At 52.6% G+C, this 24,565-nt stretch overlaps 3 protein-coding genes and 4 pseudogenes across 3 annotated transcripts; 6 read left to right on the top strand and 1 right to left on the bottom strand.

Annotated features, from left to right (window-relative positions):
* The first annotated feature begins 8,118 nt into the window (after positions 1 to 8,118).
* Positions 8,119 to 9,186, top strand: LOC107971370 (putative uncharacterized protein FLJ44672). The gene is made up of 2 exons (XM_054659650.2): positions 8,119 to 8,386; positions 8,480 to 9,186. The coding sequence occupies exons 1-2, from the start codon at positions 8,384 to 8,386 to the stop codon at positions 9,176 to 9,178; spliced, it is 702 nt and encodes a 233-aa protein (XP_054515625.1). The 5' UTR covers positions 8,119 to 8,383; the 3' UTR covers positions 9,179 to 9,186.
* Positions 9,187 to 9,204: 18 nt separating this feature from the next.
* LOC129136114 (putative uncharacterized protein FLJ46235) lies at positions 9,205 to 9,694 on the top strand (annotated as a pseudogene).
* A 1,346-nt stretch (positions 9,695 to 11,040) lies between these two features.
* Positions 11,041 to 11,802, top strand: LOC107973131 (putative uncharacterized protein FLJ44672). The gene is given in 4 exon segments (XM_063791028.1): positions 11,041 to 11,320; positions 11,323 to 11,343; positions 11,346 to 11,422; positions 11,425 to 11,802. Coding segments are annotated over 4 exon segments (756 nt in total).
* A 200-nt stretch (positions 11,803 to 12,002) lies between these two features.
* LOC134809560 (putative uncharacterized protein FLJ44672) lies at positions 12,003 to 12,528 on the top strand (annotated as a pseudogene).
* Positions 12,529 to 13,189: 661 nt separating this feature from the next.
* Positions 13,190 to 14,081, top strand: LOC134809557 (putative uncharacterized protein FLJ46235; annotated as a pseudogene).
* A 22-nt stretch (positions 14,082 to 14,103) lies between these two features.
* Positions 14,104 to 15,441, top strand: LOC107973132 (putative uncharacterized protein FLJ44672). The gene has a single exon (XM_063791030.1). It carries the CDS (start codon positions 14,330 to 14,332, stop codon positions 14,939 to 14,941), a length of 612 nt encoding a protein of 203 aa, XP_063647100.1. The 5' UTR covers positions 14,104 to 14,329; the 3' UTR covers positions 14,942 to 15,441.
* Positions 15,442 to 19,607: 4,166 nt separating this feature from the next.
* The window catches only part of LOC129143123 (protein capicua homolog), a 30,122-nt pseudogene continuing 25,164 nt past the window's right edge, over positions 19,608 to 24,565 (bottom strand).

Raw genomic sequence — 24,565 nt, 5'->3', positions numbered from 1 at the left:
GTGGGGCCAACAGCCTCCAGGGTTGGCTCTGAACTAGTAGCTCTTCCCCACATTTGACAGGCTCAGCCTTTGAGGCCAGGAAGGCCTGTGAGTGGCCCCTTCACCCCTCTGAGCCTCTCTGCCAAATTTAATTGACTCCCTGAGCTAAAACACGATTCCAGGGAGTGTGGACCCCAGGAACATTTTTGTCTGAGATTTGGGTAAAGGAGCACCTTGTGTCTTTAAGCCTGGACGCAGGCACAGGCAGATCTGTCCCACCCAACAGTCAGCATGGGACAGTGACTAGGTCCATGGCACCCTACTCCTGCTGCATCTTTTTTATTTTATTTTATTTTATTTATTTTATTTTATTATTTTATTTTATTTTATTTTATTTTATTTTATTTTATTTTAGAGATAGGATCTCACCCTGTCACCCAGGCTGGAGTGCAGAGGTGTGATCATGGCTCACTGCAGCCTCAAGTGATCCTCCCACCTTGGCTTCCCCAATTGCTGGGATTATAGGCATGAACCACTGCACTCAGCTTTCCTGCTGGATCTTTTGCCTTGGCCCCGCCCCCCACAACCCTGACCAGCCAGCGGGTGTTTAATGCAATACAAAAGGCAACATCCTCTCCTGCATGGACCCATCACTGAAGGTAGAGGCTGGGAGGTGGCAGGAGATCCTTCCGGGTCCTGCTGCACCTTCCTGGGCTGTGACTCTGCCTCACAGGAGCCTCATATCCACCTCATGCCCATCTTCCACTTCCATCTTCCCATGCCACGAACTTTCAAGTCAACAGCTTTCAAGAAACAGTATAGGCCGGGCGCGGCGGCTCACGCTTGTAATCCCAACACTTTGGGAGGCCAAGGCAGGCAGATCACCTGAGGTCAGGAGTTCGAGACTAGCCTAGCCAACATAGTGAAACTCCATCTCTACTAAAAACACAAAGAATTAGCCCGGTGTGGTGGTGGGTGCCTGTAATCCCAGCTACTTGGGAGGCTGAGGCAGGAGAATCTCTTGAACCTGGGAGCTGGAGGTTGCAGTGAGCTGAGACTGCACCACTGCACTCCACCTTGAGCAACAAGAGCAAAACTCTGTCAAAAAAAAAAAAAAAAAAAAAAAAAAAGACGGTATAACCAGCTCCCAAAGTGATGTGAAGTCAAAAGTCAAATTTCTGTCATTAGCAGGTACACATCTCCAAGCTGTTTACTTCTCCAATCAGACCCTGACTGATAGATACCCTGGGGTATGATGATAAAGACATCTTGTCTAGGGGCAGTGGCTCAAGCCTGTAGTCCCAGCATGTTGGGAGGCTCAGGCAGGAGGATCGCTTGAGTCCAGGAAGTCGAGGCTACAGTGAGCTATGGTCATGCCACTGCACTCCAGCCTGGACATAGAGTGAGGGAGACCCTGTCTCTTAAAAAAAAATAATAATAATAAAGACATCTTCAGGTGTGAGTCAGCTTTGCAGTGGGTGAAGGTGCTATAGTCTAGAATTGGTTGGTACGTAGCGGTTCTGGTATCCATATCCACATCATTATAGCAGGGCCGTCAGGATAAAACTGGGGTAGATTCCAGGGCTCTGAGAGAATATTTGGTCCTGGGGATCCTCCCTCCCCAGCTAGACACGACCGCAGGCCCAGAAGCCAGTGTTACCCTGTGTATCTCCCTTGCAAGCACCCAGGTATGGCCCCAGCTCAATTTGAGGAGGGGAAGGAAGGAGAAATGTTCCACAAAGAGGTGCCAATGGAAACCCATTTTGAAGAGAGGAAATTAACTGTTTCCCAAATAAAAATAAAGTCATACCCTCGCTTATGCCATAAACAATTTTCAGGTGGATTAGGGAGAGACTTTAAAATAATTAAAATATAGGAAAACTTTTTATTGATTCCAGAATAAGAAAGTGCTTTGTAAGCATAGGAAGAAAGCGTTGGTAGTATCTGGGTAGAATGATACAAAATTTTTGGTGGCCTTCTGGCAATATACCTCAGAGGTTTTAATTTTGTCAAAGATTTGACCGAGTCTCTAAGCATTTATACTAGAAAAGTAACCGAGATGCACAAAACATTCTGCAGGAGGGCAGTGATCAAAGCATTATTTACAATAGCAAAAAGTTACAAGCATTGTAAATGTCCTCCAGGAGAACATCTGCCTTCAAATAATGTTTCCAAGAAACTTTAACTGTTTAAAGACATGAGGAAATGTCTGGTGGAAGATGGCAGTTTAACCTGTTTACACTCACTGGTTTCTTCTTCCTTTGAAGATCTCACTAAAATAATCATGAATGAATGAAAACATAGAAGACCCATAGGGACAAGTTGATCAGGAGAAGCTCACTCAAGAGATTACAACAAATCTTTGAAAGAAAAAACAACAGATAGAGAAGAGGTAACTGATAAGTCACGGCAGAGAGAGCTACAAGAGGACGGACGACAGGGTCTCTGGGTAGCAACCTGGGACTCTGCTGAGGGCCACCAGGGCTGGGATGAGGATGGAGTGGAAAACAAGAGGACGGGTTAAGCAGCTGTATTGTGAGACTTCTACTCCAGCTAAGATTAAGTAAAAAGGATCAAATTTACCCTCCCTCCTGAAACAACTGAAAAATCTAGACAAAATGGATGGAACCACAATTTCCAACATTAGCCAACAGGCAGCACAGGATAACAGGCCCTAAGAGGGGACAGAGCGAGGTGGGTCCAGGCAGGGGCCAGTAGTCTCCCTGAGGAGACAGAGCCAGAGTCCCAGAGGCTGTTCTGGGCTGAGTCCTGACACTTTCCTACCCCCAAAATCCATATGTTGAAGTCCTAACTCCCAGTACTTTAGAATGTGACCAGATTTGAAAACAGGGTCTTTAAAGAGGTGATTGAGCTAAAATGAGGCCACGAGGGGGTCCCTAATCCAATCTGACTGATGTCCCTATAAGAAGAGGAAGTCTGTACACACAGACACCAGGCTGCGTGTGCACAGAGGAAAGGCCATGTGAGGACATAGCAAGGAAGTGGCATCTGCAAGCCACAAGGAGAGGCCTCAGGAGAAACCAGCCCTGCCCATACCTTGACCTCAGAATTCTGGCCTCCTGAACTCTGAGAACATAAACGTCTGTTGTTTCAGCCCACCAGCCTGAGATATTTTATTATGACAGCCCAAAGCAAGCTGGCTGGAGTTCACAGGGCAGAAGACTGGAGAGGAGGAGGGAGCTGCAGAGGGCTGCAGAGTGTCTTCGTCAGGACTGATCAGTGCACAAGGGCAAGAAAACTACCTAAGACACGGGAAAGAACCACCCGAATTGCAGGAGAAAAAATCAGTGGAGCTCACACAAAGCTGGGAATAGGTCGCTAATAGCCAGATCAGAAAACTTCACAATTAATGGGACATTGAGAAGAGGACAAGAAGGACACAGAGATGGCCAAATGAGCCCTTGACTATGAGTCACTCTGTGCTTGTTGAAAAACACTCAAAAGCAGTCTTTGAAAGGATCAGATTGTATCCCAAAACAAAGCTCAAAAACATTTAAAGAAATAACATTCAACAAGGTGAAGTTCACAATGCCAGACATCCAATCAAATATAACTAGGCATGCAAATAAACAGGAAAATATGACCCATAATGAGAAAAAAATTTATCAACAAAAACAGATCTAGAAATGAAAGAGATAATATAATTAGTAGATAAGATCATTTAAGCAACTATTACAAATATACCCCACATGTCCGAGAAGATAGAGGAAAACAAGAGTATACAAAGGAGGTCTGGGCGCGGTGGCGCATGCCTGCAATTCCAGCATTTTGGGAGGCCCAGGTGGGAGGATGGCTTAAGGTCAGGAGGTTGAGACCAGCTTGACCAACATGGCGAAACCCTGTCTCTACTAAAAATACAAAAATTAGCCGGGTGTGGTGGCAAACACCTATAGTCCCAGCTACTCAGGAGGCTGAGGAGAATCACTCAAACCTGAGTGGTGGAGGCTGCAGTGAGCCGAGATCACGCCAATGCACTCCAGCCTGGGTGACAGAGCGGGACTCTGGTCTCTTATACAAGAGGGAGCACACCAGACCTGATTGGCAAATTATTGTGCATGTCCGTCCTAAGCTGCCTGAGGGCTAGGGAGAGGTGCCTGAAGGACTCATACAAGGTGCTTGTCTTTGTTTTGCCTAACTCAGAATGCATATGGAAACATGGCAGATATTGTGTGTGTATATATATGTATATATATATATCTACTATATATATAAAAATACTCTAATACTATATATAAAAATATATATATATGTCTGTAGTGTGTATGTGTATGTGTGTGTATATATATATTACATTTTACAGTTTCAGAGAAAGTTTGATATTTATCTAAAATTTTTCAATGTATGAACTTTTTCATTTGACAAACCATAATTGTACATATTCTTGGGATACAGAGTGATATTTCTTTACATGTATAGAATGTGTAGTGATCAAATCAGGGTAATTTCCACTAATTTAAAATGTCACCTTTATGTTATTGTAATTTATATATATACTATATATATATACACACACATATATATACATGTCCACATACAGTGTGTGTGTGCACATGTACACACATGCATATGTGTATATAATGCCCAGTATAAGCAATGTGCACAAATAAAATTAGCTAACAGAGATAGTATAGAGTGAGAAGAGAGGCAGATTAATCTTTGAGGAAAAGCACAATTTTATGGCTGCATGGAGAAAGCTGAGGTGGTTTCTAAGATGGAGAATAAGACGAAAAATGTAAGTACGTTGTTTGACTGAATTCAAGAAAGAAGGGTAAAAGAGAAGAAAGTAGTGGTCTTATCATTAAATGCCACAGAGAGGTAAAGATAAAAACAACATATTGTTTTGGGTTTGGTAATTTAAGGGTTACCAAATTCCGTTTTGGAGGAGGAACAGATTCCATGTCCACTAGAATGGAATGAACAAGAAATGGAGGAGGAAAACAGGTAGTTTTTCAAAAGTTTTCAAAAATATGAAAAGAAGAAATGAAATGGTACTTGGAAGAGATTGTTGAAATGGGAGAGACTATGGTGGCTTGTTTAGAAGCAGTTGAGATAGATCCAATTGAGATAGAGATATTGACTATACAAACAAAAGAATGACAAATTAATAGTGTAATGGATAACTTGACTTTGGCAAATATTGTGAATTTTTGTGAAAGTACAACTAAAAGGCAATGTCACTCCAATAATCACCAGAGTAATCAATTTGCTTATTGCTGTCCCTTTAAATATAGTTCTCTGGTATCAACTAACATATTTTTAACTAATGATGCTTCTTAAAGAAAAGAGAAAAGACCTTTTTCTTTCATTCAGTCTTCAATGATTCACTGCTTCATCTCGCTCCACTAAAGATAAATGAAATCTACATCTCTTATACATTAACAATGCATGACAGTTTATAAATAGCTAAATTTTTGGAGCTAACTTTAAGTACCTGAATGGAATTTAATCAACCCACTAATCTCCTTCTCACTTCTCAGTTATTTATCAAGTTTATGTCAAGGGACAAGGAAAAATTATCCAAACATTGTTTAAAACAATCATCATTAATTAGTAACACTTATCCAGGGGGGTTTTTAACCTTTCCTCCACTCAAGGATTATTCTAATGTCAGAGTAGAATAAAAAATAAGTGCAGCGATGCTGACTCTTCCAAGCTTAACATTTCTCACAAGTCAATTAGCTTTGTACTGGGAGGAGGGCATGAAGGGCTGCTTGCGGTAGTTGTGTAGCAGCAGCACAATGGCCGCAGACAAGGAAAACAGTTTCTAGGAATTCCTCGTATATAATTTTATATTTTTGACAAGATTAATGACCCATGCTCCCTTCCTCTCCATTTCTTTTTTAGGAATTCTGTGTTGGTATGTAGTTACTATATTTTATTAAAGGAAATTAGCCTTATCTCATTATATTTTATTAAAGAAAATTATTATATTATTCCTTTATATTTTTATTAAAGGAATTTATTATTATTATTATTATTATTAAAGGAAATTAGCCTTATCTCTTATTATATTTTTTATGACCTTCAAAGTAGTGTCTCTGCTTAAAAGTGTACCCCGGCCGGGCGTGGTGGCTCACGCCTGTAATTCCAGCACTTTGGGAGGCCGAGGCGGGTGGATCACGAGGTCAGGAGATCGAGACCATCCTGGCTAACACGGTGAAACCCCGTCTGTACTAAAAATACAAAAAATTAGCAGGGCATAGTGGCGGCCGCCTGTAGTCCCAGCTACTCAGGAGGCTGAGGCAGGAGAATGGCATGAACCCAGGAGACGGAGCTTACGGTGAGCTGAGATCGCACCGCTGCACTCCAGCCTGGGCGACAGAGCAAGACTCCGTCTCAAAAAAAAAAAAAAAAAAAAAAGTGTACCCTGAAGCACACATCAAGCGACATGTAGAGTTCATAAATTCTGGCCAAATGGTCATACCTCAAACCTAATCAGCACTAAGGCTCTTTACTTGCACTGACAAATATGAACGCTGGGGAATTTGGAAATGATATCTAATATATAATATTATATATATAATAGATATATAATATATAATAACTGTAGGGAGTCACCATCCCTACAGAAAAATACATGAATTAGCCTAGTGTGGTGGCATGTTCCTGTAGTCCCAGCTACTTGGGAGGCTGAGGTGGGAGGATCACTTGAGCCCAGGGAGGCTGAGACTGCAGTGAGTCATGATCAGGCCTCTGCACTCCAGCCTAGGTGACAGAGTGAGACCCTGTCTCAAAACAACAAAAAAGTAGCAGCTAACATCAACTGACCTTTCATACCAGGTGCCTATTGATATCATAGTTTAATTTCTTATGTTTCTTATTTCACTTACCAACTCTGTCTTCAGTTACTCCCAGATTTTTACTGTGTTTGTACAGATGACCTTTTGTTTAGATTGAATTGTCTCCCCAGAAGTAAGATTACTGTGAGACATGGTAAATGGACATTCTCATTACCCTTGATGTAAATTGACAGGGTTTTGGGTGCCTCCCAGCTATAATCTTAGCACTTTGGGAGGCTAAGAGAGGAGGATTGCTTGAGGCCAAGAGTTGGAGGAGGCAGTGTGGCAGTATGGTGAGACCCTGTCTCCATTATTTTAAAAAATTGACAAGCTTTACCCGGGAAGGCTTATACACAATTTAAACACCCCTGACTATATAGTATAAGAAAGTGCCCATTTCACTGCACCTTTGCCAGCACAGGGTATTATAATTTGGTAAGTCATTTTTTGTTTGATTATTTTAAATAGATAAAAGACCTCATATTACTTTACTTGTCACATTTCAACATCTTTCCTTAGCTTATTAGCTCTATTTTTTTTCTGTCTGTAAATGGTTGTTGTTGTTTTGTTCTTTGAGACAGGGTCTTGCTCTGTCACCAGGCTGGACTGTAGTGGCATAATCATACCTCGCTGCAGCCTTGACCTCCCAGGCTCAAACTTCAGCATTCCGAGTAGCTAGGACTACAAGTGTGCACCACCACTCCCAGCTAACTTTTTTCTTTTTTTGGATAGAGACAGGGTCTCACTGTGTTGTCCAGACCAGTCTCTAGCTCCTGGCCTTAAGCAATCCTCCTGCATTAGCTTCTCAAATTGCTGGAATTTCAGGCATGAGCCACCATGCCTGGCCTGGGCTAGTCCTGTATTCTCTAGAGTTCTCTTTACTTTGTGCTAGCCAATCTCTCATTATGCTGTTCACCTGTTATAATGAATAATTCTCCATATTAAATTTTACCACTTTAAACTTTTGAGTGGTTTATGCTTCCTGATTGGACTCTGACTAATATGTTAGGAAGGGTCCCAGGAGATAAACCCACACAGATGGGATTTGGGCCTAGGTTTGGTTTCCCAGGGGGCAGTGCTGAGCTCTTTGCCAGTGGGAAATGGGATGCTGGTGATTTCCAGGAACTGACCTCACAGTGACTCAAGCTACCACTTACTGTTGATTGTGACAAAATGCCAGCTGAGGCACATGCCTTGGGAGCTAAGTGGTTGCTGCCCTTGACCACTGTGAAGACTGGTGTGGGAAGGGTCGCTTTGGATGCACTTGAGCAGGGGTCCCCAACCCCTGAGCCATGGAGCCGTAAGGAGCCACACAGCAGGAGGTGAGTGGTGTCGAGTGAGGGAGTGAGGGAAGCTTCGTCTGTATTTACAGCCACTCCCCTTTGCTCACATTCCCACCTGAGCTCCACCTTCTCAGATCAGCAGCAGCATTAGATTCTCATAGGAGAACGCACCCTGTTGTGAACCGTGCATGTGAGGGATCTAGGTTGCGCTGTCCTTATGAGAATCTAATACCTATTGATCTGTCACTTTCTCCCATCACGCTCAGGTGGGACCATCCAGTTGCAGGAAAACAAGCTTAACACGCCCACTGATTCTACATTATGGTGAGTTCTATAATTATTTTATTATATATTACAGTGTAATAATGGAAATAAAGTGCCTAATAAATGTAAATGTGCTTAAATCTTTTGGCCCAGCTCCTACCTCCCAGCAGCCTCTCCAGGCCCAGAACTTTCTCCAGTCAGCCTCTACAGACCAAGCTCATGACTCACAATGGCCTATTTAGGCCCATACCCTACCTCATGGCAGTCTCCGCAGATGAGCCTACTGCCTCACAACAGCCTCCACAGGCACAGCTCCATCATTACAATGGCCTCTTTAGACCCAGCTCCTGCCTCCCAGCCTTCTCTCCAGGCCCTGAACTTTCTCAAGTCGACCTCACCAGGCCCAGCTCATGCTTCTTTGCAGCCTCTCCAGGCCCAGCTCCTGCATCTTGGTGGCCCCTCCAGGCCCAGCCTCTGCCTCCCGTCAGCCTCTACAATCCCAACATCTGCCTCACAGCAGATTCTTCAGGCCCAGCATCTGCCTCACTATGGACCCCCCAAGCCAAGCTCCCAACCTTTCAGCAGCTTCTACACACCCAGCTCCTGCCACCCAGTGGCCTCTTTAGGCCAAGCTCATGCTTCACAAGGGCCTTTCCAGGCTCAACTTTTGTCTCATGGCAACCTTTCCTGGCCAGATTCCTGCCTGTCTCCCAGCAGCCTAGACAGGCCCAGGTCTTGCCTCACACTGGCCTCTCTACATCCAGCTCATGCCTCACGGTGGCTCTCCAGGCCCAACTCCTGTCCCAGGACGTCATCTCCGGGCCCAAAACTTACTCAAGTCAGACTCTCTAGTCCCAACTGCTGCCTCCTGGTGGCCTATGAAGGCCCAAAATCTCCTCAAGTGGACCTCTCCAGGCCCAGCTCCTGCCTCCTGTCAGCATCTACAGGCCCAACCTCTGCCTCATGGGGGCTTCTCCAGGCCCACCTCTTCCTCTTGGCTGGGTCTACAGGCACAACTGCTGCCTCACAACAGCCTTTTCTGGCCCAGTTCCTGTCCAGCTCATGGCGGCCAATGTAGGCCCAAAACTTCCTCAAGTCAAACTCTCCAGGCCCACCTTCTGCTTCCCGGTGGCATGAACAGGCCCAGCTTTGATTGAGAACAGCCTCTGCAGGCCCTGCTCTTGCCTCCCAGGGGCTTTTTCCAGGCCCAGCTCTTGCCTCATGGCAGCTGCCCCAGGCCAAATTTCTGCCTGCCTGCCAGCAGCCTCAACAGGCACAGCTCCTCCCTCACAGTGGCCCATTTAGGCCCAACTCATGACTGTCGGGCCATTTCCAGGCCTAGTGCCTGCCTCGTGGCTAACTCTTGAAGCCCAAAACTTCCTCAAATCAGCCTTTTGCCCAACTTCTGTCTACTGTTGGACTCTACAGGCCAGCCTCTGCCTCACAGTGGACCCTCCAGACCCAGATGGTGTCTCACTGTGGCATCCTCAGGCGAAGCTCCTGCCTTTCGGCAGCCTCTACAGGCCCAGCTCCTGCCTTGCAGTGGCCTCTTTAGGCCAAGCTCATGCCCCATGGCGACTTTTCCAGGCACAGCTTTTGCCTTTTGCAGCCTGTCCAGGCCCAGAATGTCCTTAACTCGGCATCTCCAGGACGAGCTCATCCTCCCAGTGCGTCTACAGGCCCGTCTCCTGCCTCACAACAACCTCCTTTGGCCCAACTCCTGCTGAGCTGCTGGCAGCCTCTGTAGGCCACAGACTTCTTAAGGTAAAGCTTTCCAGGCCCACCTTTGGCCTCCCGGCAGCCTCAGCAATCAAACTATTCCCTCACTGCGGCCACCGAAAGCCAAGTTTCTCCCTGCCTCACGGCATCCTCCGAAAACTGAGCATTTGCCTCACGGTGGCCTCCCCAGGCCACGAATCTGCCTGCCTCCCAGGCAGCTGCTGCCTCACAATGGTCTCTTTAGGCCCAGCTCATGCTAAAAGATGGACTCTCCAGGCACAGCTCTTGCCTCCTGGCAGCCTCTGCAGGCCCAAATTCTCCAAAAGTTGGCCTCTCCTAACTCAGCTCCTGCCTCATGTCGGCCTACACAGGCCCAGACTCTTACCACACAGTAGACCCTCCAGGCCCACCACTTGCCTGATCATAGCCTCCTAAGGCCAAGCTCCTGCCTTTCGGCAGCCTCTACAGGCCAAGCTCCTGCCTCGCAATTGCCTCTGTAGGCCAAGATCATGCCACGAAGTGGCCTTTCCTAGCCTAACTTTTGCTTTTTGACGCATACTCCAGTCCCAAAACTTCCCCCAGTCAGCCGGTCCAGGCCAAGCTCTTCCTCCCAAAGGCTTCTGCAGGCCAAAATCATCCTGAAGTCACCCTCTGCAGGTGCAGCTCCTGCCTCCAAGTGCTGTGTAGGCCAAGTTAATGCCTCACAGCACACTTTCCAGGCTGAGCGTTTCCTTTTGTGCATCCTCTCCAAGCCCTGAACTTACTCCAGTTGGCCTCTCCAGACCAAGCTCTCCCTCCCAGTGGCCTCTACAGGCCAAAATTGTCCTCAGGTCAGCCTCTCCAGGGCCAACTCCTAGCTACCGGTGGCTTCTGCAGGCCAAAATCGACCTCAAGTCAGCCTCTTCACACCCAGCTCTTGCCTCTGAGTGGCCTCTCCAGGAGCAAAACTTTCTCAAGTCGGCCTCTCCAGGCCCAGCCTCCTGCTTCCCGAGGGCATGTACAGGCCCAGCCTCTGCCTCACAGCAGACTCTTCACACCCAGCTCTTCCCTGTCTGCGGCCTCTCCAGTCCAAAGCTGCTCCTGCCTTTTGGCAGCTTGTACAGGCCCAGCTCCTCCCTCACGGTGGCCTCTTTCGGCCCAACTCATGCCTCTTGCAATGTGCCCAAGTGTCAGCTCCTGCCTCACACTGGCCTGTTGAGGCCCAGCTCATGCCTCTCATGGCCTCAACGGGCCCATCCCCTGCCTGTCGGCGGCCTCTACAGGCCCGGCCTCTACCTCACAGTGGGCTCTCCAGGCCCACCTCTTCCTCACCGTGGCCTCCTGGGGCAATGCTCCTCCCTCTCGGGAGCCTCTGCGGGCCCAGCTCCTGCCTCCCAGTGGCCTCTGCTGGCCAAGCCCGTGCCTCAGGGCAGCCTTTCCAGGCCTAGCGTTTGCTGCTTTGCATCCTCTCCAGGCCCTGGACTTCCTCCAGTCGGCCTCTCCAGGCCCAGCTCTTCCTCTCGGCGGCCTCTGCAGGCCCAGACTGTCGTCAAGTCGGCCTGTCCAGGGCCAGCTCCTGCCTCCCGGCGGCCTCTGCAGGCCCAAGTCGTCCTCAAGTCGGCCTCCCCAGGCCCAGCTCCGGCCTCTCGGCAGCCTCTCCGGGTGCAAAAGTTCCTCGAGTCAGCCTCTCCAGGCCCAGCTCCTCCTGCCTCCCAGTGGCCTCTTTCGGCCCAGCCCAGCTCATGCCTCCCGGCGGCCTTCCCAGGCCCCGCTTTTGACTTTCGGTGGCCTCTGCAGGCCTCGACAAGGCCAGGCCTCCTGCCTCCCGAAGGCCTGCACAGGCCCAGCCTCTGCCTCACAGCAGACTCTCCACGCCCAGCTAACTCTCGCCTCACTGCAGCTTCCCGAGTCCAAAGCTCCTGCCTCTCGGCCGCTTCAGCAGGCCCAGCTCCCACCTGCCAGTGGCCTCTTCAGGCCCATGGGGCTCATTCCTCACAACGGCCTTTCCAGGCCCAGTTTTTCCCTTCCGGCGGCCTCTCCAGGCCCAGAACCTCCTCAAGTCGGCCTCTCCAGACCCACTTGCACCCTCCGGGCGTCCTCTCCGGGCCCAGCTCTTCCTCCCGGCTGCGTCTCCAGGCCCGACTCCTGCCTCTCAACAACCTCTTTGGACTCAGTGCCTACCCATCTCCTGGCGGCCTTGGTCGGCCCACAGCTTCCTCAAGCCAAGCTCCCCAGGCCCAGGTCAGGCCTCACGGTGGCCTCTCCAGGATGAGCTCCTGCCCTCCGATGGCATCTGCAGGCCCCAAATGGTCTCCGGTCGGTGGGCTCCTCCACGCCAAGCTTGGGCCTCCCGGCGACCTCTGCAGGCCCAAGTTGTCCTGAAGTCGGCCTCTCCCGGCCCTGCCTCCCAGCAAGTAAGCAAGCTCTTTTGGCTCAACTCCTGCCCAGCTCCCAACCGCCTTTGTAGGCCCCGAACTTTCTCCAGCCAAGTTCTTCGGGCCTAATTCCTGCCGCCCGGTGGCCTGTACAGGACCAGCACTGGTTGGAGAACAGCCTCTGCAGGCCCCGCGCTTGCCTCCCAGGGTCCTCTCCAGGCCCAGCTCTTGCCCCCACGGCGGCCTCCCGGGGCCAAGTCCCTGCCTGCCTCCCAGCAGCCCGCGTGCGGCCCAGCTCCTCCCTCACGGTGGCCTGTTGATGCCCAACTCATGCCTCTGGCACCCTGCCCAGAAGCATGAGCCCCTGCCTCACACTGGCCCCTCCTGCGCTGAGAGAGATCAGCGTGAGCCCCTTGCCTCACACCGGCCCCTCCCACGCTGAGAGAGGTCAGCGTGAGCCCCTGCCTCAACAGGCCACCGTGAGGGAGGAGCAGGGTCGCACGCGGGCTGCTGGGAGGCAGGCAGGGACTTGGGACTGGGAGGTCGCGGTGGGGCGAGAGCTGGGCCTGGAGACACACCTGGGAGGCAACAGTGGGGCCTACAGACTCTCTTCTCCAGCCGGAGCTGGGACTGTTCAGGCACTGGGAGGCGGGATGTGGGTCTGAAGAGCTTGGTGGCAGAAACTTCGGGGTGTACAAAGGCCGGCGGGAGCTGAGCCGAAAGAGCTTGTTTGCTGGGAGGCGGGAGATGCAGCCAGGAGGAACAGCTGGGCCTGCAGAGGCCGCCATGAAGGAGGCAGAGGCCGGGCCTCCTCAAGTCGGCCTCTCCAGACCCACTTGCAGCCTCCCGGCGTCCTCTCCGGGCCCAGCTCTTCCTCCCGGCTGCGTCTCCAGGCCCGACTCTGGCCTCCCAACAACGTCTTTGGACTCAGCTCCTGCCCAGCTCCCAGCGGCCCTGGTAGGCCCACAACTTCCTGAAGCCAAGCTCCCCAGGCCCAGGTCAGGCCTCACGGTGGCCTCTCCAGGATGAGCTCCTGCCCTCCGATGGCATCTGCAGGCCCCAAATGGTCTCCGGTCGGTGGGCTCCTCCACGCCAAGCTTGGGCCTCCCGGCGACCTCTGCAGGCCCAAGTTGTCCTGAAGTCGGCCTCTCCCGGTCCTGCCTCCCAGCAAGTAAGCAAGCTCTTTTGGCTCAACTCCTGCCCAGCTCCCAACCGCCTTTGTAGGCCCCGAACTTTCTCCAGCCAAGTTCTTCGGGCCTAATTCCTGCCGCCCGGTGGCCTGTACAGGACCAGCACTGGTTGGAGAACAGCCTCTGCAGGCCCCGCGCTTGCCTCCCAGGGTCCTCTCCAGGCCCAGCTCTTGCCCCCACGGCGGCCTCCCGGGGCCAAGTCCCTGCCTGCCTCCCAGCAGCCCGCGTGCGGCCCAGCTCCTCCCTCACGGTGGCCTGTTGATGCCCAACTCATGCCTCTGGCACCCTGCCCAGAAGCATGAGCCCCTTGCCTCACACTGGCCCCTCCTGCGCTGAGAGAGATCAGCGTGAGCCCCTTGCCTCACACCGGCCCCTCCCATGCTGAGAGAGGTCAGCGTGAGCCCCTGCCTCAACAGGCCACCGTGAGGGAGGAGCAGGGTCGCACGCGGGCTGCTGGGAGGCAGGCAGGGACTTGGGCCTGGGAGGTCGCGGTGGGGCAAGAGCTGGGCCTGGAGACACCCCTGGAAGGCAACAGCGGGGCCTGCAGATGCTCTTCTCCAGCCGGAGCTGGGACTGTTCAGGCTATTGGAGGCGGGATGTGGGCCTGAGCGCTTGGTTGCAGAAACTTCGGGGTCTACAAATGCCGGCAGGAGCTGAGCCAAAAGAGCTTGTTTGCTGGGAGGCAGGAGCTGGGCCGGGAGATTCAGCCAGGAGGAACAGCTGGGCCTGCAGAGGCCGCCATGCGGGAGACAGAGGCTGGGCCTCCTCAAGTCGGCCTCTCCAGACCCACTTGCAGCCTCCCGGCGTCCTCTCCGGGCCCAGCTCTTCCTCCCGGCTGCGTCTCCAGGCCCGACTCTGGCCTCCCAACAACGTCTTTGGACTCAGCTCCTGCCCAGCTCCCAGCGGCCCTGGTAGGCCCACAACTTCCCGAAGCCAAGTTCCCCAGGCCCAGGTCAGGCCTCACGGTGGCCTCTCCAGGCTCAGCTCCTGCCCTCCGATGGCATCTGCAGGCCCCAAACGGCCTCCGGTCGGTGGGCTCCTCTAGGCCCAACTTGGGCCTCCCGGCGGCCTCTGCAGGCCCAAATCGTCCCGAAGTCGGCCTCTCCAGGCCCAGCTTGGGCCTCCCGGCGGCCTCTGCAGGCCCAAGTCATCCTCAAATCGGCCTGGAATTGGGCCTGGAAGAGCAGCAAGTCGGCCTCCCCGGGCCCAGCTCCATCCTCTCGGCGGCCTCTCCAGGTGCAAAACTTCCTCGAGTCAGCCTCTCCAGGCCCAGCTCCTCCTGCCTCCCAGTGGCCTCTTTCAGCCCAGCCCAGCTCATGGCTCTCGGCGGCCTTCCCAGGCCCCGCTTTTGACTTTTGGCGGCCTCTTCAGGCCCAGAACTTGACCTCCAGTGGGCTTTTGCAGGCCCGGCCTCCTGCCTCTCGAAGGCCTGCACGGGCCCGGCCTCGGCCTCGGCCTCACAGCGGACTCTCCACGCCCAGCTAGCTCTCGCCTCACTGCGGCCTCCCAAGTCCAAAGCTCCTGCCTCTCGGCCGCTTCGGCAGGTCCAGCTCCTGCCTGCCAGTGGCCTCTTTAGGCCCAGCTCATTCCTCACAATGGCCTTCCCAGGCCCCGTTTTTCCCTTCCGGCAGCCTCTTGGCCTTAATTTGTTTATCTTTTGTGTATAAATCCCAAAATATTGAATTTTGGAATATTTCCACCATTATATAAATATTTTGTTCGGTAATTTATTTGGAGTGAGTTTCTGCACCATGCCCGAATTTTTTATTTTATTTTCCTTATTATTTGGTGTTAAACAGGTTTAATGACGGTCATGGCAACTTTTTGGCACAATGAAAAATATCGCCCATGATCAACGTGTTCTTTTCTGGGGAAGGGGGCAAAGGCAGGGTGAATCACTTTCTTAAAAAGTATAGCCCTTGAACTCAGGAGTTCAAGACCAGTCAACATGGTCAACACAGTGAAACCCTGTCTCTACAAAAAAAACCATAAAAATTAGCCAGGTGTGGTGGTGCATGGCCATAGTCCCAGCTACTGAGGAGGCTGAAGTGGGAGGATTGCTTGAGCCTCGGAGGTGGAGGCTGCAGTGAGTCTAGATTGTGCCCCTGCACCCCAGCCTGGGCAACAGAGTTAAGACCCTGTCTAAAAATTTAAAAAAGGGCGGCGCCGCAGCCATGGAGGGAGGCGGCGGCGGCGGCGGCTCGGGTGGCTGCGCTGGGAGGCGGCGATGAGAGGCTCGCACGCCTCCAGGCCGGCCCCGGCCCCGGCCCCCCGGGACGGAGAGCCGAGCAGCCCCGGCTCTGGGCTACGGACTATGGGCGAATAGCTCTGACCACCCGGCGAAGCATGCCGCCTGCCTTGGCCTCCCAAAGTGCCGAGATTGCAGCCTCTGCCCGGCCGCCACCCCGTCTGGGAAGTGAGGAGCGTCTCTGCCCGGCCGCCCATCATCTGGGACGTGAGGAGCCCCTCTGCCTGCCTACCCAGTCTGGAAAGTGAGGAGCGTCTCTGCCCGGCCGCCATCCCATCTAGGAAGTGAGGAGCGCCTCTTCCCGGCCACCATCCCATCTAGGAAGTGAGGAGCGTCTCTGCTCAGCCGCCCATCGTCTGAGATGTGGGGAGCGCCTCTGCCCCGCCGCCCCGTCTGGGAAGTGAGGAGCGCCTCTACCCGGCCGCGACCCCGTCTGGGAGGTGAGGAGCGTCTCTGCCCAGCCGCCCCGTCTGAGAAGTGAGGAGACCCTCCGCCTGGCAACCACCCCATATGAGAAGTGAGGAGCCCCTCCGCCCGGCAGCCACCCCGTCTGGGAAGTGAGGAGCGTCTCTGCCCGGCAGCCACCCCATCCAGGAGGGAGGTGGGGGTCAGCCCCCACCAGGCCAGCCGCCCCGTCCAGGAGGGAGGTGGGGGGTCAGCCCCCCGCCCGGCCAGCCGCCCCGTCCGGGAGGGAGGTGGGGGGGGGTCAGCCCCCTGCCCGGCCAGCCGCCCCGTCTGGGAGGTGAGGGGCGCCTCTGCCTGGCCGCCCCTACTGGGAAGTGAGGAGCCCCTCTGCCCAGCCAGCCGCCCCATCCGGGAGGGAGGTGGGGGGGTCAGCCCCCCGCCAGGCCAGCCGCCCCGTCTGGGAGGTGAGGGTCGCCTCTGCCCGGCCGCCCCTACTGGGAAGTGAGGAGCCCCTCTGCCCGGCCAGCCGCCCTATCCGGGAGGGAGGTGGGGGGGTCAGCCCCCCGCCCGGCCAGCCGCCCCGTCCGGGAGGGAGGTGGGGGGGTCAGCCCCCCGCCCGGACGGCCGCCCCATCCGGGAGGTGAGGGGCGCCTCTGCCCGGCCGCCCCTACTGGGAAGTGAGGAGCCCCTCTGCCCGGCCAGCCACCCCATCCGGGAGGGAGGTGGGGGCGTCAGCCCCCCGCCAGGCCAACCGCCCTGACCGGGAGGGAGGTGGGGGGGTCAGCCCCCCGCCCGGCCAGCCGCCCTGTCCGGGAGGTGAGGGGCGCCTCTGCCCGGCCGCCCCTACTGGCAAGTGAGGAGCCCCTCTGCCCGGCCAGCCGCCCGGTCCGGGAAGGAGGTGGGGGGGTCAGCCCCCCGCCCGGCCAGCCGCCCGGTCCGGGAGATGAGGGGCGCCTCTGCCCGGCCGCCCCTACTGGGAAGTGAGGAGCCCCTCTGCCCGGCCACCGCCCCGTCTGGGAGGTGTACCTGGCAGCTCATTGGGAATGGGCCATGATGACAATGGTGGTTTTGTGGAATAGAAGCGGGGGAAAGACGGGGAAGGGATTGAGAGATCGGATGGTTGCCATGTCTGTGTAGAGGGAGGTAGACACGGGAGACTTTTCATTTTGTTCTGTACTAGGAAAAATTCTTCTGCCTTGTGATCCTGTTGATCGGTGACCTTACCCCCAACTCTGTGCTCTCTGAAACATGTGCTGTGTCCACTCAGGGTTAAATGGATTAAGGGTGGTGCAAGATGTGCTTTGTTATACAGATGCTTGAAGGCAGCATGCTCGTTAAGAGTCATCACCACTCCCTAATCTCAAATACCCAGGGACACAAACACTACGGTAGGCCGCAGGGTCCTCTGCATAGGAAAACCAGAGACCTTTGTTCACTTGTTTATCTGCTGACCCTCCCTCCACTATTGTCCTATGACCCTGCCAAATCCCCCTCTGTGAGAAACACCCAAGAATGATCAATAAAAATAAATAAATTAATAAAAAAAAATAAAATAAAAAAATAAAAAATAAAAATTTAAAAAACAAAAAAACAAAAACAACAACAACAACAAAAAAGTATAGCTCAAGTTGGGAGTGCAGAGGGAATGGGGAGAAAACCCTCCCGCTGCCTGTGTCGAAGTGCAGGAGCCCCCACCCCCATACTCACCTGAGTCCAGCCCCTCTGGGGAAAGAAGGGGTGCATGAACTCCCCCTAGTCCACAGGCGCCTCCCTGTGGCCCAAGGCCCTCTTCACACTCCATCTTGTAGCCCCAGCAGGAGCTATTTTCCGAAAAGTGAAAAGCTCTGAAGGTCCCACAATTCATGGTATGTACAGGGGCTCGGAGGAGGGAAACTGCCCAGCTTTCCCCCAGCACAGCTGCAGGGGTAGGGGGTATAGATAAGAGGAGCAGGCCTTGGCCAGGTGTGGTGGCTCACGCCTGTAATCCCAGCACTTTGGGAGGTGGAGGCAGGCGGATTACGATGTCAGGAGATTGAAATCAGCCTGGCCAAGATGATGAAGCCCCGTCTGTACTAAAAATACAAAAATTAGCTGGACGTGGTAGCGTGCACCTGTAATCCTAGCTACCCAGAAGGCTGAGGCAGGAGAATGGCGTGAACCCGGCAGGAAGAGGTTGCAGTGAGCCAAGATCGCACCACTGCACTCCAGCCTGGGCGACAGAGCAAGACTCGGTCTCAAAAAAAAAAAAAAAAAAAAAAAAAAAAAAGAGGCAGGCCTTATTCCGTCCCAAACTGAAAGGATTAAATGGCTTTACCTGGGAGAAGATAACCATCCTGCCCTCCATTGCTACCCCCACATACTGTCCATGTTCTCAGGGGTTACTGTGAGTCCTGGGATCTTCTTTGGGGTCGCCCACCTGCCTGTGGTAGTTATGGAGACCCCCAGGTGTTGAGGCAGGGCTGGGGTGTCCCCTTCCAACCAGGCTAAGTCCCCAACTCTGGGGCAGAGGCAGTGGCAGGGCAGCCAGGGTTGCGCCAGAGCCTGAGCAGGGTGAGGTGGGGTCAGGCAGGGCTGGGAGTCAGGGCAGGGGCAGCAGCAGTGGACCCGCTATGCACACATCTTCTCCAAGGTTTGTGTGCAGAACATCGTGCCCATGCTGCCCCAGCAGCTTCAGTTGGCACCTGCCCCAGTCCAGCCTCTGGGAACCATGCAGCGGCTCCCAGCGGCCCTGCACCCACCACCAGCATCCGTTTCACCTGCAGTTGAAGATCCGTGAGGTGCCCAGAAGATCATGCAGTCATCAGTCCCACGGAGCAGCCCGCGAGGCTGAGGCTCCTCCCACTGGACCGCCCCCCAACTGGCACCACTGCTGCCCCTGCCCCTACTCTCAGCCTCACGTGACTCTCGGGCAGAGGCAGTGGTGGGGCAGCCAGGGCAGCGTCAAGAGTCTGAGCCAGGTGAGGTCCGGTCACGACCCCCACAGGGCTGGGAGTCAGGGCAGGGGCAGAACAAACCTTGGAGGGGAAGATGTGTGCATAGTGGGCCTGGAGGGCAGCTGTGGCCTAGTGGACAGGAAGAAGCAGTGGGCCTGGAAGAGCTGCATGATCAGGGCCGGCACTGGTCCAGGGCGCGTGCAGTGAAGAGGACAGTGCCTTCTCCGTCTCTGGTTCCCTGAGCCTGTCCTCGGCTTCTCCACCTGTACAGGCAAACGGGAAGCTGTCCCCATCACACATGGCACACTTGGAGGTGTTGGGCTTTGGGCTGCAGCTGGAGCACCTTCTCATCTTGCATCTGGGCATGGTGGGGTCCTCCAGTGTGGGATCCATGTCCGTGGGGTTCCCTCTGCCCCGACCCCGAAAGCCCAGTCAGTTTCTCTTCAGGCTCTGCCCCCCGGGTGGCTCAGCCCAGCTCCTGCCTAGGAAAGCCTTAGTGTTGGGAGGGACCCTGATGACTGAGGAGCCTGGTAGTTCCAGGTCGCCCACACTTTCAGGTCTCTTGCACCAGAAGGTGGCAGGATCCATTGGGAGGAAACAGATCGCCTTGGAAGGCGTCCCTGGGCCCCCATCCCCAGGGGTAGGGGCCGTAGGGGGCCCACTCTGCTGCCTTGACCAGACTCCTGGGCTTTGAAGGCTCCTGGGCCCAGTAAGAAGGAGGTGGGTGCCAAGGTTGAGGAGGAAGCATCCGAGTATGTGTAGGAGGAGGACAGGGTGGGACCATAGACTTTGCCAAAAGCTGCAGGTGGATCGGGGGACCCTGGGGGCTCAGGATCCAGCAAGGGGCGGCAGGAGTAAAGGAGGAAGGAATGACAGGTGCAAATACCTTCCCACCAAAGCCCTTGTTGCCCTCTGGCTCCTCCCCAGAGTTGTCCCCACTCTCAGTCGGTCACCCACTCCTTGAACTTGAGATCAGTGTCAGTGGTGCTAAAGCCATCATCAGCAATGACATCATCACCCCCTCCTCCTCATGGATGACCGTGTGCTCCTCGTCACTTGCTATGTCCTCACTGGCCATGTGCTGGGAATGAGCAGCTCAGGTGGGCAGCAGCAGGGCTGCCCACTGGTCACCTCCCTCACCAGGGGCTGCAAAGTGGCCTGGAGCTCCATACTGAGTAGAAGGCTTTGGGCCAGAGTATGATGCAGTGCCAGACACCACCTGTGTCAGTTCTTGTAGTGCCTGACGGTCTATTTCCCTGCCGTCCAGGCTGTGTACCCCACTGTGGGAGAAGGCTTGGGCCAGGCTGAGCCAGGTTCCCTGACTGTGTGCAGCCGTTCTGCCCCACAGAAGCTGCTCCTTGGTATCCGAGCTCTGGAGTGTTTGGGCTGCAACTGACAGGAGTTCAGAGGACACCCCAGGGGCAGTGGCAGTGCCCGTCTCTGATATGCTCCACTCCCACGAGCCCTTGTTACACTCCTGCTAGCCCCTGGCTTGTGGGCTTGGCCTCTGAGCTGGACTTCTTTCGGTCCTTGTTGCAAGTGGGCCACCTTCACCTGGAAGGCCAGGTCGTATTTCTGCATCTCATTGGGCCCCAGGGTGTACCACCGCTCGCTCAGCATCTGGCTGATGGTCCGGTTATCCTGGTTGGGGTGACCCTGGTGCGCCCTGCCAGGGCCTGGTGCCGCTTGCTGAAGATCATGACTGCCACTCATGGGCCACCAGATGTGGTCCTTGGCCCATTTGTTGGGGCTGCGTCCATCCTTCTCAGAAGATGAGTCCTGTTCCTTGCTCAGGGCACTGAGGGACTGGGCCTGACATCATCTGAGTGGTAGAGGCAACTGGGTGTCAGGAGACATGATGGAGAGGAAAGCATCATCATGGTCATTCTCTGTCTCACTGTCCAGCAGGGACTCCCCTGAGGGGCCCAGGGCCCCTCCTCCATGGTGGGAGGTGAGCTTTTACCAGGTTCCACCACCCCCAAAGTGTGTGGGGTTGCGGGCCCTGGGCTTTCAGGGCAGGTGGCTCCAGGGGGCCGCCCAGGGTCAACACTCCCCGTCCCACCTGGTGGACGCTCATGAGCAACAGCTGCCAACTTGGCAGGTTGTTTTCTCTGGTTGGAGGCCACTGAGTGACTGGCAGGTTGCTGGGCCTCGTGTGGCTGCAGGGAGGGGTCAGGAAGGGGATGGAGTACCAGGGGAACACGGCCACAGAGTGACCTTCCACATTCCTCCACACGAACATACCGACGCCACGGGAGGCCTCACTGAACGCAGGCCTGGGGGCCGAGTACTTGGTCCGGGCAGGGGGTTCCTGGCAGGGGCTCACACCTCCTTGCCCCCTCCTCAGCCAAGGTGGCTTGGGCCCAGAGAAGGGGGGGTTGGAGAGGAGCAGAAGGCCAGGCCTCAAGTTTTGTTTTTTTGTTTGTTTTGTTTTTTGTTTTTGAAATGTAGTTTGACTCTTGTCACCCAGGCTGGAGTGCAGTGGCACGATCTCAGTGGCCTTCATACCTGGCTAATTTTTTGTATTTTTACTGGAGGTGGGGTTTTGCCATGTTGGCCAGGCTGGTCTTGACCTCCCGTCCTCAGGTGATCCACCCACCTTGGCCTCCCAAAATGGGATTACAGGCATGAGCCACCGCTCCCAACTTCATTCATTTTTACTTGAAAAACTCCGTTAAGCATTTTTTTAAGGTAGACCTAGTGGTCCTGAATGCCCTCAGCTTTGTTTGTCGAGGAAACACATTATTTCTTCTTTCTTTCTGAAGGGCAGCTTTGTCAGACATAGTATTAGTTGCTGGCAGTTTTTTTCTTTCAGCACTTTGAATGTATTATTTGATTCTCTCCTGACCTGCAAAGTTTCTTTAACTTTTGACTATTTGATTATATTGTGACTTGGTGAGTATCTATTTGGTTTGAACCTCTTTAGGAATCTTTAAGCTTCATGGATTTAGATGTCTAAATCTTTCCCATGATTTAGGCAGTTTTCAGCCATTCTTTAAATAAACTTTCTTTTCCTTTCTCTACTTTCCTTCTCAAACTCCCATAACCTGACAATGGTTTGCCTAATGGTGTCTTGTTGGCTTTCTTTTCTCTGTCTCTTTTCTTTTCTTTTTTTTTTTGAGACAGAGTCATGCTCTGTCACCCAGGCTGGAGTGCAATGTGTGGTCTCGGCTCACATTGCACTCCAACCTCCGCCTCCTGGGTTCAAGCGATTCTCCTGCCTCAGCCTCCCAAGTAGCTGGGACTACAGGTGTGTGCCACCACACCCGGCTAATTTTTGTATTTTTAGTAGAGATGGGGTTTTGTCATGTTGGCCAGGCTGGTCTTGAACTCCTGACCTCTTAATCTGCCTGCCTTGGCCTCCCAAAGTGTTGGGATTACAGGCTTGAGCCACCACACCCAGCCTTCTTTTCTCTTTTTTATTCTTTTTTTCTTTGTCCTCTGACTGGATAATTTCAGAAGATCTATATTCAAGTTTACAGATTCTCTCTCCTGTTGAAGTTTACTATTGTGTTATATCACCCAGTCTGGTCTTGAACTCCTGGGCTCAAGCGATCCTCCCACCTTGGCCTCCCAAAGTGCTGAGTTTACAAGCATGAGCCACTGCATCCAGTCAGTCCCAGCACTTTGGGAAGCTGAGGTGGGAGGATCACTTGAGCTCAGGAGTTTGAGACCAGCCTGGGCAACATACCGAGAACTTGTCTCTATATTAAAAAAAAAAAAAAGTCTTTGAGAGGCCAAAGCAGGAGGATCACCTGAGGTCAGGAGTTCGAGACCAGCCTGGCCAACATGGCAAAACCCCATCTCTACTAAAAATACAAAAATTAGCCAGGTGTGGTGGCACACGCCTGTAGTGGTGGTGCATGCCTGTAGTCCCAGCTACTCAAGAGGCTGAGGCAGGAGAATCACTTGAACTGGGAGATGGAGGTTGCAGTAAGCTGAGATCGCACCAGTGCACTCCAGCCTGGGCAACAGAGTGAGACTCCATCTTATAAAAGGAAAAAAGAAAGAAAAGAAAAATTCCATATCTGAGTGTTTACTCCTGAGTTTTTGAGATTGCTATTAAGATCGTGCTCTACTGTGATGATTTGGGTTTGTTTGATAATCAGAAAAAAAGCATATTCTTTTGGGTGTTCAGCCACACTGCTTTGGTGTCACAACTGCACATTGGTTTCACAGCTGCAGGACAAGTTCAAGCATCTTAAAATGATTCAACAGGAGGAGATAAGGAAGCTCGAGGAAGAGAAAAAACAACTGGAAGGAGAAATCATAGATTTTTATAAAATGAAAGCTGCCTCTGAAGCACTGCAGACTCAGCTGAGCACTGATACAAAGAAAGACAAACATCGTAAGAAGCAATAGTTTCTCTTACTATTCTGAGAGCCTTATCATTCTACATCCCATGTTCCTGTGAGATTGTCTTTGTAGCATTTAACTCTAATTGCAGTTCTCATTTTAAAAATTGGCTTGCTTATTGTATATTTTCCCCAACTAAAGCATGAACTCCTAGCAGGGCATGGTGGCTCATGCCTGTAATCTCAGCACTGTGGGAGGCCGAGGTGGGTCGACTACCTGAGGTTAGGAGTTCGAGACCAGCCTGACCAACATGATGAAACGCTGTCTCTACCAAAAATACAAAAATTAGCTAGGCGTGGTGGCTGGGACCTGTAATCCCAGCTACTTGGGAGGCTGAGGCAGGAGAATCACTTGAACCCTGGAGGTGGAGGTTGCAGTGAGCAGAGATCTCACCATTACACTCCAGCCTGGGTGACAAGAGCAAAACTCCATCTCAAAAAAAAAAAAAAAAAAAAAGGGTGAACTTGAAGGCAGGTCCTGTGTCCATCTTTTCAGATTCTGTATCCCAGCACTTAGGACATAGACAAACACGAAGATGACAATCAATATTTGCCAAAATGAAAAAACAAAAGAAACATGTAACATCATGTAAAAGAAGCTGGTTAGGTGGAGAAATTTCTTTACCATAGTCTTGCTTGTGGATCCAGTAGTGACTTTTACACTTTATATCTAAATAGAAGCTGGAGGCTTTGTTGGGGACTCATAGGCATAAAATATTATGTTATTTATTATAGAGTTAAATGCTACAAAGACAAATCTAATTAATGGGCCTATTTTCCTTTTTAAATTCTACTCATAATTTCTTCATAGTTTTTATGATAAAAGGTTGGATTTTGATTAGAACTCCCATGCTTTTGTGTCAGAATTAAAACTGGTATTAGAATAAATAATTCAAAAGCTAGATAAAGAGTACAATGAGAAGCCATGAGTTGCATTTGAATTATAATATTATGTCTTACAGATTTGGGGTATATGCTAAAGTTACCAAAGTTGTAGAAAATAAGGCCGGGCATTGTGGCTCACATCTGTAATTC

The sequence above is a fragment of the Pan troglodytes genome, chromosome 1, assembly GCF_028858775.2.
Source record: "Pan troglodytes isolate AG18354 chromosome 1, NHGRI_mPanTro3-v2.0_pri, whole genome shotgun sequence".
Lineage (NCBI taxonomy): Eukaryota > Metazoa > Chordata > Mammalia > Primates > Hominidae > Pan > Pan troglodytes.
This window is presented reverse-complemented; position numbering and strand designations above follow the sequence as displayed.